Source organism: Camelus ferus, chromosome 6, assembly GCF_009834535.1.
Source record: "Camelus ferus isolate YT-003-E chromosome 6, BCGSAC_Cfer_1.0, whole genome shotgun sequence".
Classification (NCBI taxonomy): domain Eukaryota; kingdom Metazoa; phylum Chordata; class Mammalia; order Artiodactyla; family Camelidae; genus Camelus; species Camelus ferus.
The window spans coordinates 31,585,647-31,602,501 of NC_045701.1; the positions used below are offsets into that span (position 1 = coordinate 31,585,647).

Consider the following 16,855-nt stretch of genomic DNA (forward strand, 5'->3'; position numbering starts at 1 on the left):
GGTTGCAAGTGATAGTTTCATCTCCTCAGTGCCAAGAGTTTGACTTTGGAAAAGAAAAAGCTCAAGGCTGACACCCGACAACTGATGTAGTGTCAGAGAGCAGGATTGGGGGAAGGGCTTGTGATTTATGACAACAGATCTATAAGCTTCTGATAAGTTACAACATAACTAACAAAAAATGGGCATCATGTACTTCCCAAAATTGTCAAGGAAAAAGAAAAGTGTCTAAAGAAAAGTGCTAAACTGTGTACTACAGCGGCGGTTTCCTACATGGGTCTGCAGACTGGAGCTGGTTCATGACAAGGGATTTCTGGTCTATAGTGGAATAACATTTTTTTCAATATTTTTAAATTTGGAAATTATGTCCTTTCTAACCTTATCAAGATTAAACTACATTCTTTAGTGAAAAGATACTGACATTCTAAGAGTGTTTGGTGACGGAATGTCATTTATTTTTGCCAAACACATCAATTTCAGGGATTTTCTTCTATAATTAACTAATTTGAATAAAATCCTAAAGCTGGGAAGTGCTGCGTCAGAGAAGACCAGAATGAGAAAGGAACTTGATTTTTATTTTTAACAAAGTAGAAACAAGCTTTATTAATGTAGCCTCCATGTATCCAGTACATTATCTGTCTTCGGGGTGTTTAGAATTGTAACAAAGATCAACAATTGACATTAAATATATGCAAGTCTTTATACATAGTAGAAAGAAGAATGAAGTATAGAAATAGAAACTGGCAGGGGGAAGGTGGTCAAGGGGGGCTTTTGGAAGGTGACTTGAGCTGAGACCTGTAATGAGGGAGCTGCCCATGTGGATATTTGGAAGTGCAGAGTTCCTGAGGCAGGAGTGCTCGGGAATATCAGAGGAAAGGTAAGAAAGATAGTGTGGCTGGAGCTGAATGAGCAAGGAGGAAAAGTACAGAAATGAGGTCAAAAAATGAGTCATGGACACAATAAACATTTCCTGTTAGGCCGTGCAAGAACTTTGAGTTCTTCTTAATGTGAGCAGAAACCATGGCAGGGCTGAAAGCAGAAGTTGAATTTTATCACAAAAAGATAAACAGATGATGTGGAACTCATGACTGGAGGATGACCGTGGAAGGATAACATTGTTCAGAGGAAGCAGATTTAATTACAGGTTTAACAGTAGTGCATATGTCCAAAAGGAAATCACAAAACTGAAAATGGAAATTTTTGGATGGGGATAAAAGAAGAAACAAATAGGAATGTAAAATCTGGTAAGAGTCACATTATAGAGGTTAAGATAAAATGTGGGCATAGATGATGTTTTTTAAATTCAGATGGCAAAACTGTTCCAAGGCAGGTTACAGTATTGCCAGAAGTCCCAGCCTCAGGGCATCAACTCTAAGTCTCCCTCTGCTGGAAGCAGAGCACTTAGTAAATTCTTGCCCTACTGACAACTTCACTTACTAGGAAGTTTTTTTAATTAAATTGTAATTTACATAGATTATTATATTAGTTTCAGGTGTACAATATAGTAATTGATAGTTTTATATTAAGTCATGATCACCATTGTAAGTCTGGTAACCATCTGTCACCATACACAGTTATTACAATATTATCAACTACATTCTTTACGCTGTACATTACATCACCATGACATGTTCATTTTATAATTAGGAGTTCGTCCCTTTTAATCCTTTTCACCCATTTCACCCGTTCCCCTATCCCGTGCCCTCTGGTAACCACCCGTTTGTTCACTCTGTCTATGAATCTGTTTCTATTTTGTTCTGTCACTTTGTGGAATGTTAAGGAAGATGGCCAGACATAATTTTTATAGATTTCAGGAAGTCAGATTTCAAAATATTCCAAGGAAAATTACCTAAGGGGCTCAAAAGAGACAGCGAATTCTCCAATGTGAAGTTTGAATAGTTTGGTTTTGTTTTGGTTTTTTTTTCCCCAAAAGATCCTCTGAGGAACAAAACAGCCTTCCTCAGGCGAAGAACAGCTGCGCTGGTTGTCTTCTGATGAGACCAGGGATGAATGTCAAGCTTCTTACATTAAAAAATGAACCAAACAAGTAAAGCAAGGGCAGTTCATGTGAAAACATTAAACCAATATGAAGGTTTTAGTGGACTGGAAGCTCATTTTAAAGCAGTGAAGGTTGACACTGCCAAAAAAAAACTAACACAGTGTTAGGGCTCAGTCTTCACATCGGTACGTAGACTCAGTGGTTCCACTGAACCTTGATCTGAGCAGAGGCTCAATTCTGAGGACATTTTTCCTTTTTTTTTTTCTGTGAACAAAACATTTTCATTGTAGAAAAATGAGGGGAAAAAAAGAGACTTTAAAAAAATCATCCAGAATTATACTACCCAGAAATAACTACATTAAATATTTTTGAATATATCTGTTTTCTTTCTATATCAATAAATATAGAATATAAAAAATACAATCATCTGTCAGTGTCTGAAGGACATTAGTTCCAGGACTCCCACGGATACCAAAACCTTAGTATGCTGAAATTCCTTGTATAAAATGGCGTAGTATTTGCACATAACCTACACAGCCTCCCATATACTTTGTTTTTTGGTGGAAGGGAGGTAATTAGGCATTTGTTTGTTTGTTTGTTTGTTTTAATGGAGGTACTAGGGATTGAACCCAGGACCTCTTGCATCCTAAACATGTGCTCTACCACCAAGCTATAACCTACCCCCATCCAATGTACTTCAAATCATCTCTAAATTACTTGTAATACCTAATACAATTTAAATCCTATGTAAATATTTGTCTATGCGCAGCAGATTCAAGTTTTGCTTTTTGGAACTTCCTGGAATTTTTTTTTCAAATATTTTCAATCCACAATTGGTTGAATCTGCGGATACAAAACTCTCAGAGGTCTGATTGTATATCATTATTCCAAATTGTATTCCTTTGTGTAGATCTGCCATAATTTGTTGATCCAATTTTCTGTTGTTGGAGTTTAGAATGCCTTCTGAATGTTTTTATTTTATAAACAATGTGTCAAGCACCTTGTACAATCATTTTTTTGTGCATTGACCAATGATTTCCTTCCCTGATGTAACATCGTAGGACTGAAGAATGTGCAAAATATTAAAGCTTTTAATAAGCAATAAAAATGGTTTATACAGGAGGAGGTTATAGCTCAGTGGTAGAGTGCCTGCTTAGCATGCACGAGGTCCTAGGTTCGATTACCAGGACCTCCATTAAAAATAAATAAATAAACAAGCAAACCTAGTTACCTCCCCCTCCCCCAAAAAGATTTATACCAAGCAATCAGAAAAGGGAAAGCAACCCGGCAGAAAAATTAATGTTTTATCTTTGTGCACAGGGCAAAAAATGTGAATAAACAATTCACAGAAGATATGCAGATAATCAATGAACATACGAAGAGATAGATGTTCAACCTCACTACTAATAGAGGAAACACAAAACAATGAGATACTATTTTTTAAGTGACCAAAAAATGACCCCCAAATTTTAAAACCTCCAATATCTTGTCATGCCAATGGTGAAAAAAATGGACATGTTCATACAATGTTGGTGGGAAAGGAAATTGTCACTACGTTTTTGTAGACAATTTGGCAGAATCAACCAAAATAATCTACTGAAATTTAAAATGGTCAAATGCTACAAGCCCTGAGTACTAATAGTAAGAATTTACACAATAAATTTTAGCACCATTAATAAAATACTAACAATCTCAGGTCCATTGTTTATAAAAGTGACATCTAAAAATGAGTTATGTAGTTTTATAGATATTGACATGGAAAGATATTTTAAAATATCAAGTTGTAGACACTTTATATAACACCATTCCATTTCTGTAAAATAAAAGTTATGTGTGTATGAAAAAATATGTGTGTGTTCCATAAATATAAACTGTTCAAATAACATTTGCTGCTGGACAATAGTCTAGTAGAACTCATGTTTTATTTTATACACTTCTATACTGGCTGAACGTTTTCAATGAATGCGTATTTTTATAATTAAAAATTAGAAACAAAAAAGCTCTCCAGTCAAAGGTGAGCCTCATTTTGGTTTATTTATGTCCATGCTATCAGTTTCAGGGGTGAGCACCCCCAGACAGGGGTCAGGCGTGCTTGCCTTTCTTCGTACGTGGTCCAGTACAAACATTTACCTGTAGCTGACAAAGCCTGTGGAAGCAAAAAGCACTGTAGGAACTGGGCTCCCAGAGGGCTGTGTAAGGGCAAATACAAGTAGGAGGCTGAATTCTCCCTGTCTCTCCTCTCCCTTTTCTTAGACATTTGCTTTGGAAAACTTGTGAGTTCTGTGTCTGTTCTTTGAAATGTATATAAATCTTAAATGTATATAAATCTTTAGTTTTAAAAATCTAAATCTTTAGGAGTTTGGGATTAACAGATAACCCATTATTATATATAAAATAGATAAACAACAAGGACCTACTGTATAGCACAGAGAACTATATTCAATTTCTAGTAATGAGCTGTAATGGAAAAGAAACTAAACAAATCTAAACGAGCCTCTGGCCAGCTTTGTGACTCAGCAGGTCTTTCTTAAGTACCTGGGAGCCATGTCTTTGAGGTGGAGTCGCCAAGGACGACAGCTCCCCTCTCTCCCAGTCTCTGCGGGAGGGGAGGAACCTAACTTCCTGAGCGCTGCATGTCCGTTACTACCGCCAGTCTTAAAGATACAAAAAGTTTATTTTTCCTTCGGATAAAGCCAGTTAGCTTGTTACGGAAACAACAGGCCAGCCAAGAAACAAGCACCACTCGGAGGGTTGGAGTACTCAGATGTATTACGCCAGCGGGCTCAGAGGGGCTTCTGCTCCGAAGCTCTGAGCACCTCCAAGATGTGCACATGAGGTTTTATAGGGTAAAGTACAAGCTTGGGGTATTCGGCCAATAGGCATGGAACAGCTTTAGCAGCATTATCATCACAAAAGTGGAGGCGGGGAGGCAGCAAATCAACATTCCAAAGCCAGATATGTATCTTTGAAAACCCAGCTGGCTAGCAAAAACACATAAACAGCAAACCAATACTAAATAACCTAGATTTACAAGTTCTAGCAGAACTCAGATCAGTATTCCAATACTTAGATTTGTGAGTTATCTTGTTAGACCAGGCCAGCCCCTCCTTCACATTCCTAGGCTTGTGAGTTATCTTGTTAGACCAGCCCAGCTTTTCCTTCACAAGCTAACACGGTCACCCCAATCACCAAGTGAAGGTAGGATGCACTACGTGTGACACACGGTGTGGTCAAGTCCTCTTACTTGAGGATTGGTTATTTACCTTGACCAAACTTATGCAATCCATTGTGTCTATTGGACCACATAAAAGGGCAAAATTCCTTCTGTCTTGCAGTCTCTAGAGGACTGCCTCTGATGCTCGTCATATTCTGGTTTAGTGAATCTTCAATAGTAAAGTTGTTTTCTCTCCCCTCCACCTTTGTGGAGAGGTTGTTTGGATTGGCAGATTTTGTTTTTAATTATATTTCCCCAACAACTGCCAAGTGTCAGATGGCCTCATACATTTTTGGAAGCCTGGATGCCCCCCAGGTTCTGTCTCTGCAACCCTCTGGGAGGCCATGGGCAAACAGGAGCTGTGGGGACCACAGATAACATTAGGAAAAGGAAGTCACATCAAAGACCAGAGATGTCTGCTGGGCCCACTTGGACATGCTACCCCAGTCCACAGGCTTTCTAGGACCAGACAATAGGCCAAATTTAAGATTCTATCTTCCGAGAGGGGGAAAGCTACTTCCTATTTGGCCTTGGAAATGGAATGAGTATAAAAGTGGGAGCAAGTGAGACAGGAGGGAAGGGGGCAGGGCACAACCACTGAAGGAGCGACACAGCAATTGAGGACAGGACAACCTGGTCGGAACCAAGATGGCAGAAGACTCGACTTCCAGTAGACCTTGAGCCTCACGGCACACCCACAGGTGTCATGACAGTTCCCGGGCTGACAATAAAAAGCCAAAAGTGGGCGAGGTCCAGTTCCTGGAAATCCTTGTCCCTTCCCCAACATAGCTGGAAAAATCATCCCCCTCGTTAGCATGTAAAATTACCCAGCCCATAAAAACTAACCACCCCAAAACCTTACGGCCTTTTTCCTCTCACCTTCTGAGATGGCCCCCATTCGGCCTATAGAATATTTATCTCCTAAGCAGCTCTCCCTTCTGAGTGGGACGGACTGAACTCTTGTCTACAAAGTGTATATCACCCTAAATAAACTTATTTTAACTTTACTATGCCTCTCTTGAATTCTTTCCTGCGCAAGACAAGGACATATTCTCAGACAACACAAGTACAGACCAGCTAAGGCAAAGTTTGCAAGCAGAAGAGCTGTCTTTGCTGGCCTTCACTCCCACAGCTGAACACATCACCATTTCCTGATCACCCCCCACCACTGCCCATTGACCCCTCTGCCTCAGGGGGTCCTCCCAGCACCCTCAGGCTTCACCTTCCTCCATTTCTTTTCAAACCTCCTATCTGAGGGGCTGAAAATTTTTATTTAACTGTAAATGATCCAACCTGAGCCTCACCCTCTTCTGCTATAAAGCTTCCCAGTTCCCTGCCTGCATTTGAATCTCTGCCAAGTGCAAGTGATGGTGGCGACTCCCTTGCTGTAGCCAGTTCTGGATAAATGGCCTCTGTTCTCATTCAGGTGGTCCTCGTTTATTTCCACAGCACTCTACAGTTTCCTTAGGTGAATGTTCCAGGCAAAGCACAGGTATTAATACAAAGTGGATGCTAGAGACCAAGGGGTACAAAAAAGGAAATTTCAGGGTTTCTGAGGACATTGAAAAAATTTAACACACTGGCCTAGCTGAGGCCAGTCAAGCATCCCAGGCAGTGTTTGGGCACCAAGAATTCAGACAAAGAGGGTAGTTGGAAATAGGCATCTTTCTAGTTCTTGGAGCTAGAAAGGGGGAGGGGCTATCCTTGATGCAGAGAGCTTTGTAGTCAAGCTGCTTTTTGGTCATAAGAAACAAAAATCTTCTCAAAACAGCTCAATAAAAAGGGGTTTGATGTATAGGTACTGGCAACCTTATCAAATCCAGGAATAGGAAATAAAACTGTCAGCTCCCTGGCCTGGGAAGTCATTAGAGAGGAGGGCCCTTTACTCTGTCTCTGCAGCTGAGTGGACTCTCATCTGTCTCTTCTCTATTTTTCTCTATACATCAATTTCATTCTTTTTGATGGGCAGACTGTTTCCCTTTAATTACTTATCAACTTGTGCATGACCCCAGATGGCCACTTCAGGCACCGTGTCTACTTGAGTTTCCAGGGGGCGCATCACCAGTCTCTGGTACAGTCCCTACATCTGTTTGTTCACATTCTCAAAAAAGAGACACTTGTTTGCACAGTTTATCCGTCCCAGCCAAGCCACGTGGGTCTGTGGGCTGAGAACGGAAGTGCTTGGCTAAAGGTTCCCAATGGGAACTTGGAAATTTGTAAAAATCACTGGCCCAGCCATGGATTGTGCCTTCAGTCAGATTATCCATCTATGGGTCCATCAGGGGAGGCTGAGGGAACAGGGCCATGTCTCATCTAAGAATGTGAGTACGGAGGGTGTTATGACCATTTTTATTACAGAAAGTGGCGTTGTTAAATAACACGGATTCCATACATCCACCACAATCACTGCAAATGTCCACTAAGGAAGGACAGTGAATTAAGGGATATGACAGTGGATTGGAGAATAATGAATAACGAAGGTTTTTTTCCTAGAAAGATTCCTAGAGAAGATGGAAGGTAAGAGGGTCCACGCAGAGGGGAGCAGGAAGGACGTTGTGCCAAGCTGATAGAAGCATTGTATTCAGGATTCGCAAGGAAATGGAGCCAAATATGTTGAGACTTCAAACAGGACACGGGCTGCATGGCCCTTCAGCAATTCCTAGAACATTCAGTGGGGATGGGACTTAGAGATCATCAGGTCCAGTCCTGACACACTTTCAGTGAGACCACTGAATGGCAGGTGACACAGTGACAAGGTTGTTGCCACAGAGTTTGAGTTAGAACAAAGGCCAGGGTCCAAGTCCCTGTTTCCAAGTTCAGTCTTCTCTCTGCTATAGACCATTCAGGGTCCTTTAGCGAGCTCACCTTTTTGTCCAAGGCAGGTCCCCTCTCTTAATACTGGGGATTTGCACAATGGATATGCGGTAGTGAAGAGGAAGAGAGACTAGCCCCTCCTGTGTGGTCTCTGTTGGAGGACAACCTGCCCCTTGGCATTGTCCTCATCCTCTTTCCCCAGACAGCTCGAACCCTGACCCACACATCCCTGAGGAACCCCAACACCATCTCATTCCTCAGAGTATGTATAAAGGGGTTGAGGAATGGAGCCACAACACTGCTCAGGACTGAAGGGACCTTGTTGATCTCCAGATTGTCTTTCTGGGAGGGAGTCACATAGATAAACACCGTGATGCTGCCAGAAATCACAACTATGGTTGGGGGGAAGCACAGGGGTTGAAGGCCTTCTTCCTTCCACTTGCAGAAGGACGCGGACTACTGTCAAAACGATGTACGTACAGGAATAGGCCACAAGGACTATGCAGCAGAGGATGACCATGGACGAAAACATAAAATCCATCAGCTCGATGGCAGTGGTGTCTGCACAGGCCAGGGCCAGCAAGGGCCCACTGTCACAGAAGAAATGGTTAATGATGTTGGAGTCACAGAAGGGCAGCTGGGAGATGAGGTTGGTGGGAAAGAGCACAGATAGGAAGCCTCCTACCCAAGAGAACCCAACAGTCCCAATGCAGACCGGAGGCCTCATGATGGTGCTGTATCTCAGGGGGTAGCAGATGGTGGCGTAGCGATCACACGACGTAACTGTCAGCAGGAGAAACTCTACCGTGCCCAGGAAGAAGTAGAAATAACACTGGGTGATGCAGCCAGCAAATTAGATGGTTTTATCCCCAGACGCTAAGTTGGCCAGTACTTTTGGAGAGATGACAGAGGTGAAGAGGATGTCCAGGACAGAGAGGTTGCACAGGAAGAAGTACATGGGGATGTGGAGGCGGGGGTAGGATAGCACAGATGATCAGCAGGTTCCCCAGGAGCGTCAGCAGGAACGTGGGCAGCAGCAGCACCAGGAACAGCAGCTCCACCTGCCTGCTGAGAGGAAGTCCCAGCAAAATAAACTCCGTCACTGAGGCAGTCTGATTCTCCATGGGCCCGCGGGCCAGGCTCAATTCTTCTAATGGAACAAAGGGAGGTAATACTTAGGAGAGTGTTCACTGTACAAGGACCCATGGCTGTTCACTAGAAAAATCTGAATATAGAATATGCTAACCCAGACTGATATGTAATCCAAATTTAACTTGGTTTTAAATTATTTGCATATCGAGTTAGAAATTTTTTTTCATAATATTCACTGTTAGCAAGAGAACCTGTCCAGAGACCTTATTGTCACACAATTCATATGCACTTCCAAAAAAATATCAGTTTGCATCAAAAAACTTAAAATTGAGCAAATCCTACTTCTGTCTTGAGGAAATAGTCGTGGGTATGTTTTGCCACAGAAATATTCATCCCAGAATTGCTTACAATAGTGAAAATTTGGCAACAACTTAAATATTCCAAAATGGAGGAGAGAATAAATAAACTATGGTAACGTCTAAACAATAACCTATCAGTTGGGGAAGGTATAGCTCAGTGGTAGAACACATGCTTAGCAAGCAGGAGGTCCTGGGTTCAATCCCCAGTACCTCCATTAAATGAATAAATAAATAAATAAATAAATAAACCTAATTACCCTCCTTAAAAAAACCAAGGTTACACAAAATAAACAAATAAATTAAAAAAACAGTAACATATCATGCAGCCGTTAAAAATTATATTTTACAATAATATGTAATCACAAAGTGTTCACAGTGTAGTATTAAGTTTTTTATTTTTTTTATTGAAGTATAATCAGTTATAATGTGTCAATTTCTGGTGTACAGCATAATGTCCTAGTCATGCATATGTATATAATATATATACATATCTTAATTTCCATGTTCTTTAAGCTTTTTTTAAAAAAGCAAGTTTATAAACTAGTAGTAACATTATGATCTCACCTTGGGGGCAAAATGTAAATCAGCAGAGATCCTAGAATACTCAGGAAAAATAGTAAAGAAGCCACTTTAATCAAGTGGCTAAAGAATATGATATCTTGCCTAAGCAGATATCAAGACATGAAACAAGAGTGATTAAGGCAAGATTGCAGCAGCACTAATATGCACAAAATGACCAGCAGAAAAAAACAGAGAGCCAAGAAAGAGCCCCACACAGATATGGACAGTGCTATACGTCAAAGGGAAAAGGAAGCCGGTACTGCTCGTTGTCCACATGGAGAACAAGTAAAATTGGATTCCCTACTTCATATCAGACACCAACATCCATTCCAGATGGACAAAAAAGTTAAATATTGAAATCAAAACTCCTAGAAGATCAAAACTACAATGAGGTATCACCTCACACCAGTCAGAATGGCCGTCATTCAAAAATCCACAAATGACAAATGCTGGAGAGGCTGTGGGGAAAGGGGAACCCTCCTACACTGCTGGTGGGAATGCAGTTTGGTGCAGCCACTATGGAAAACAGTGTGGAGATTCCTCAAAAGACTAGGAATAGACTTACCATATGACCCAGGAATCCCACTCCTGGGCTTGTATCCAGAAGGAAATCTACTTCAGGATGACACCTGCACCCCAATGTTCATAGCAGCACTATTTACAATAGCCAAAACATGGAAACAGCCTAAATGTCCATCAACAGGTGACTGGATAAAGAAGACGTGGTATATTTATACAATGGAATACCACTCAGCCATAAAAACCGACAACATAATGCCATTTGCAGCAACATGGATGCTCCTGGAGAATGTCATTCTAAGTGAAGTAAGCCAGAAAGAGAAAGAAAAATACCCTATGAGATCGCTCATATGTGGAATCTAAAAAACAAAAACAAAAACAAACAAACAAAAACAAAGCGTAAATACAGGACAGAAATAGACTCACAGACAGAGAATACAGACTTGTGGTTACCAGGGGGGTGGAGGGTGGGAAGGGATAGACTGGGATTTCAAAATTGTAGAATAGACTACACTGTATAGCACAGGGAAATATACACAAAATGTTATGATAACTCACAGAGAAAAAAATGTGACAATGAGTGTGTATATGTCCATGAATAACTGAAAAACTGTGCTGAACACTGGAATTTGACACAACATTGTAAAATGATTATAAATCAATAAAAAATGTCAAAAAAAAAAAAAACTCCTAGAAGAAAAGATCAGGGAATATTGTTTTCAGCCTTAGCATACAAAAGAACTGTCTAAAGAAGGTCAGAAAAGTGCTAAGCAAAAAAGAAAATATTGATAAATTAAGCTAAAATTAAGAATTTCTGTTTATTAAAAGATCCTCAAAACAAAGTTAAAGGCAAATCACAAACAGGGAGAACGTATTTGTGACACAGATAACAGACAAATTTTCCGTACCAATGATATATAATCAATATATCGTTTTTTTACAAAGCCATAAATAGATAAGCAACCCACTAGAAAAATGGGCCATACATTTGACCTGAATTACATTAGAGAGGAAAGAAATATAGCACATAAATGCTCAAAAAGATGCTTGATCTCATTAGTTATTAGGGAAATGCAAATTAAGACAGTAATAAGATATCACTGTATACCCATTATATTGTAAAATATATATATAAATATGATAATAGCAAGTGTTGGAGAGACTGTGGATCCACAGAAGATCTTTCACACTGCTAGTGGGGTTGTAAATGTATATAATTGCTCTGGAAAATAATTTGTCGTTACCTCATAAAGATGAACATTCCTAGGCAGAGAAACTACTTGCACATATGCACCTGAAGATGAGCAAGAATGTTCACAGGAGAGAGACAGAGGGTGGAGAATAAGATGGAGAAAAGAAGGAAGGAAGTAAAGACCAATGTCCAAAGGCGGGAGAACAAATAAGTAGTGACAAGACCACAGAATGGAATATCATACAACGGTGAAATGAATGAACTACAGTTCAATCAATAGTAAGAATGAATCTTAGAAATGTTAGAAAGAAGGCAATCCTAGAGGACTACACACTGAAAGATTTTTAAATTAAACTTGAAAACAAAATAATACATTGTACAGGCATTGCACACATGTAATAAAATGTGATTTTCAACAGGAAGGGAATGATAAACACAAAATTCTGAATAGGAATGACCTCTAGGGTAGAGAGGCAGGGCGTGGGCTGGGGGAACCCATGTTAGTAATTACCAGTTTGGATTTGGGTAGTGGGTTCAATGGTGTTCAACACATAATCAAGCTTTATAATTTAGATTTAGATCAATGTTAAATATGTTCTTTGGTGTGTGTCAAAATTCATATTTAAACAAATAATAAAGAAGATATAAACATATGTGTAGCTAAAGAAGACAGAAAGGGACTCTGCCAAACTATTCAGGTGGTTATTCCTTGATGGCAGAACTCCAGGGGAATCTTTATTTTCTTCCCAGTTGCCTATATTTTCCGTATTTTTCACAATGAACCAGTGTTCCTTTTACATTTTAAAAAAAATTTAGAGTTACCATAAGAGGAAATATATATATATTTATTACTGATTGTGTATTATGTGTGTGTGTGTGTGTGTGTGTGTGTGTGTGTATTTAATTTGATCGTAGTTATGAGGGTGAGAAGGAAATGTCTGAGAGCAAGCCTGCACTGAATTCCTGCTGTGTTGCAGGAGCTGCTATTAATGCGAGTCTTTGAAGTTAATAGGAAAGTACTTGTCCTTGAACAACTCTTGATCTCACAGAGATGTGAAGGAACATGAGTTCTGGGAAATCACAGAAACAGAGGAAAATATTTTTAAGAGCAAAGCTTCTTTCATAGGATATTTGCCCTGGGCCATTAGTCTCAAAAGCAAACCACGTACCAAGGAAACAGATTCTAGGGACAAGGTCGAATAAGACTCAGATAACTAAAAGGGGTTGGCCTGGACACTAGAAGGAAGAGGCCATATACCTACTAGTGACCAAGACTGTCTATGGACTGGACTAGGAAAAACAGAAGAATAAATTAGTAAAGGAAAAAGCTGCAAACATCCCAAGGACTGAGTTAACTTCTACCCATCTCAGAATTCTGTGTCAGACATTCCTGCGTGGAGTCTGTCCCAAGACCTGCCCCCACCTCGGTGTAGTCATATCACAGTCTCTCCAGCCAACTCACTGTGTCTGTGTTACACCAAGGTCTTTGGTCTTTTCTTTTTTAAAAGCTTCCTTAAGATATCATTCACAAATAATACAACCCATCCATTTAAAGCGTACAAATCAATAGCTTTTAGTATATTCACAGAATCGTGCATTCATCACCACGATCATTTTCAGAACAATTTTATCCACCCTTCCAACCCCTGACAACTACTAATCTACCTTCTGTGTCTGTGGGTTTGCCTATTCTGGACATTTCATATAAATGGATGGTATAATACGTGGCCCTTTGTATCTGGCCCCTTTCACTTACCATAATGTTTTCAAGGTTCTTCCATGTTGTAGCATGGATCACTGCCAAAGATCTTGAAGAAAGAATGTGGCAGGAGGAAAGGCCATGGCCCCAGGAAGAAGCCCTGACCCTTGGGCTTGGCAGACACACTTGTTCTCACTCTCTCTCTCTCTCTCTCACTCTCTCTCTCTCTCTCACACACACAGCAATTACCAAGAACAGATATATTCAGAGTCTAGAAAATTAAGAACGATACAGAGGGTGAACATGGGCTTGGTCACCACATCTGGAAATGGTAAGATGAGGGAGCAAGACAACTGATTTTACTCTCAAAATACATCTTTGCAGGAATTGCCACTATTACCAGTGAAAAATAACCCCCTTACATCAGAACTATCAAGAAGTTCAATGAAGGCAGAGCTACATGCCTTAGATTATGACAGGACCCTCTGCCCTCTAGGCCGCCCAGAAAAGCCAAGTAGTTGCTCTGCATTCACCTCAACAGGGGACCCCTCATGCCACCTCTAAGCTCAGGTCTACTCATCTGGGCTCTGCTGCCACCTGGAACCTTCTAAAGTAACTTCCTTGATCAAAAGCCACAGTGAGCTCCACATTAGACCAGCAGCGTCTGACAGGTAAAAGGACCCCCAACAGACTCTCCATGATCCCAGCTCATCTGGATTTCTGGCCTAGATGTGAAGTCCTCCCTGATGAGAGTGCACACAGTGTAGACAGCTGGAAGTTTTCGCCTGTTAGGTTTTTACACTCCTTAGGAAAATACAGGGAGTGGAGCCCATTCTAGTCCCAAGAGGTCTACAAATCTTCTGGGTCCTTACCCTTAGTAGGTCCTTACCCTTAGTAGGTCCTTACCCTGAGCTGGGCCATCCATTGACCAACTGGAACCTTCCATACTGTCTACACAGTCTGACTCGACTAGGGAGGGTGGGGGTAGCTTTGTTCTCTTCTCGTGTGGCCATTTTCCCTGCCCCCTCCCCAGTCCTCTGCTCAGCGCCTATAGCCCAGTCTTGGTTGCTTCCTGGGAAAAGGAACACTGTACTCACCGGGCAGGAAACATCCTGCTTCTCTCATTTACTCCTCCTTTGTCCCCTCAACTCATCATGTACCACCTCCCCATCAGATGTTTTCAGAGACTGGTAGGCCAAGTGTCCCTGGGGCTAAGCTTCTAGGGGTAGGCACTGCAGGACAGTTGAGTCCCGTCCAGGAACACTGCAGCTAGTGCGTTGAGAAAAATCTGGACTTGGAGCTGACAGACCTGGTTTCAAGTTCCATCTCTTACCGTCTTTGAAACTGGACAAACCCCTCCCGTTTCTGGACGTCTGCACATAAATCTTCACATGATAAGCAGGGATAATACTCTTTTCCCCATTCTTCTCACAGCCTAGTTGAGAAGATCAAAATGGAAAATAAGGCAATTCCTATGAGGTGCTTTTCAATTCCTAGGAATCGTAAACCAGTATATCAAATGTTGATGTTATTTCAGGAAGCTCTGCTATTCTGCAGTTTTGGCAAAGAACAAATCCTGTTTTCCTCGTCCTTATGAGACACTGACCATCCCACCTTGGAGCACCGTCACTCCTGGCCCCGGGACACATCCTGTCAGACCACAGTTCTGCCTCGATCGGTTGTTTCCTCCGTGGACAGCATATCTAGTTGGCTACAAAGAGTAAAGGCAAGAGAAGATGCTTCTCTACATGGGAATTTTAGCTTAACCTTCCTTGCCTAGGATTCCTGAATGAAGGAATGTCCTCCACCATCTGCCTGCTGCAGAGAGGCCAGCAATACTTACAGCAACATTCACAGAGGGATCTCGGCAACACTCACGTTAGCCTAAATGAGGTTTCTGGCCAGACCCCAGCATGTGCTGCCCACGGGGCAGCCCCAGCCTTGGGCACTGTCACCCTGAGCTTTCTATTTCTGCAAACAGACTCTGCACAATCAAGGCCAAAAGAGACAATACAGCAGAAGTATACATGTTTGGGTCCCACGCTTGGACCCCACTGGGGCGGGGCGAGGCAGGTTTGGCTCAGGTGAGAGCACTCACTTTCTGAGAAGGATCCAGTCATGGGGGAGTCCTCAGGGGCACAATTTGCAAAGCTGTCCCTGAACACTGGGCCTGAGCCTCATGCCCCTGAGACGCACTTAGGAAAAAGTGCAGACCCAAACATGTCTACACTAGCAAGAAACGGAGTTGGAGCACCAGCCAGGATCAACATGGCCAGACAGATCTCAGACAACCTCACAGTGCACAGTCCTCCATCCGCCCCCCTCCAGTCCCTCTGTGACAACTGTGTCCACCCCGACCACTCCATGCTACCTTGTACCCTCCTCTCCAATGTCCCAAAGCACTGCTATTATCCATGCACCAAATCTTCAGTAATCTTCCACTGTCTAAAAGAAAAAAACTAAACTGCTCAGCTGGGCACTCAAGAGCCCAACCCATGGTCTCTCCTGGAATTACCCTTCAACATGGGTTCCCATTTTACACACTCCTGTATGCATTTACTTCAGTCTAACCACTGTCTTCGCTCTGCCCCAAACTGTCCCTGTGCCCCAATGTGTCCCATCACTGGCAATGTCCTCTCCACCCACCTAATTTCCAGAGCTCACTTCTCGTCCTTCATGCTCAAGTCTAAGCTGGGTTCTCCCTCTCTGGACATACTTTTCTTGCACTCAGTATCAGGAATCCACAATGTAGAACTTGAGTGCTTTTAATTATTTTTATTGAGAAATAACACATATACAGGTAAGTATACAAATCATAAGCTCAGTGAATTACCATAAGTGAACACACTCGTGTAACCACCACCTAAGTCAAGAGATAGAATGGTACTAGTGCCCCGGAAGTCCCTCCCCAGCTCCTCCCCTCCACCCCAAAGGTAACTTTTATCCTGATTGCTAACACTATGGGTTACTTAGTTTTTGCCTGTTTTTGAAATCCATACAAATGGATCCACATAGTATGTATTGTTCTGTGTCTGGCATCTTTTGCTCAGTCTTACATTTGTGAGATTAAATTGTGCTATGTGTGGCTCATTTTCACTGCCATATAATATTTCATCATTTCACAGACGTACACATACCCCTTTAGTCAACTAGCCTGAATGAGTCTCTGTTTTTTAAATTCAAAGAATCAATGACTAAGAAAACAATATCACTTTTCTAATCAGAAAGTTATTTTTTAAGATCCAGAGGAGGAATTCTTACTCTATAAAAAAGTATCTAACATAAATCACACTTATAAATTTATGGATTAAGGCACAAATTACTACAAAAGTTAATGACCTCAAACAAACAAACAAACAAAAACAAAGCATAAATACAGGACAGAAATAGACTCATAGACAGAGAATAC

At 41.4% G+C, this 16,855-nt stretch overlaps 1 protein-coding gene across 1 annotated transcript; it reads right to left on the minus strand.

The window, feature by feature from the left end:
* Positions 1–8,102: 8,102 nt before the first annotated feature.
* On the minus strand, positions 8,103–9,148 carry LOC102503707 (olfactory receptor 6J1). The gene is given in 4 exon segments (XM_032482885.1): positions 8,103–8,425; positions 8,428–8,475; positions 8,478–9,013; positions 9,015–9,148. Coding segments are annotated over 4 exon segments (1,041 nt in total).
* Positions 9,149–16,855: the final 7,707 nt, after the last annotated feature.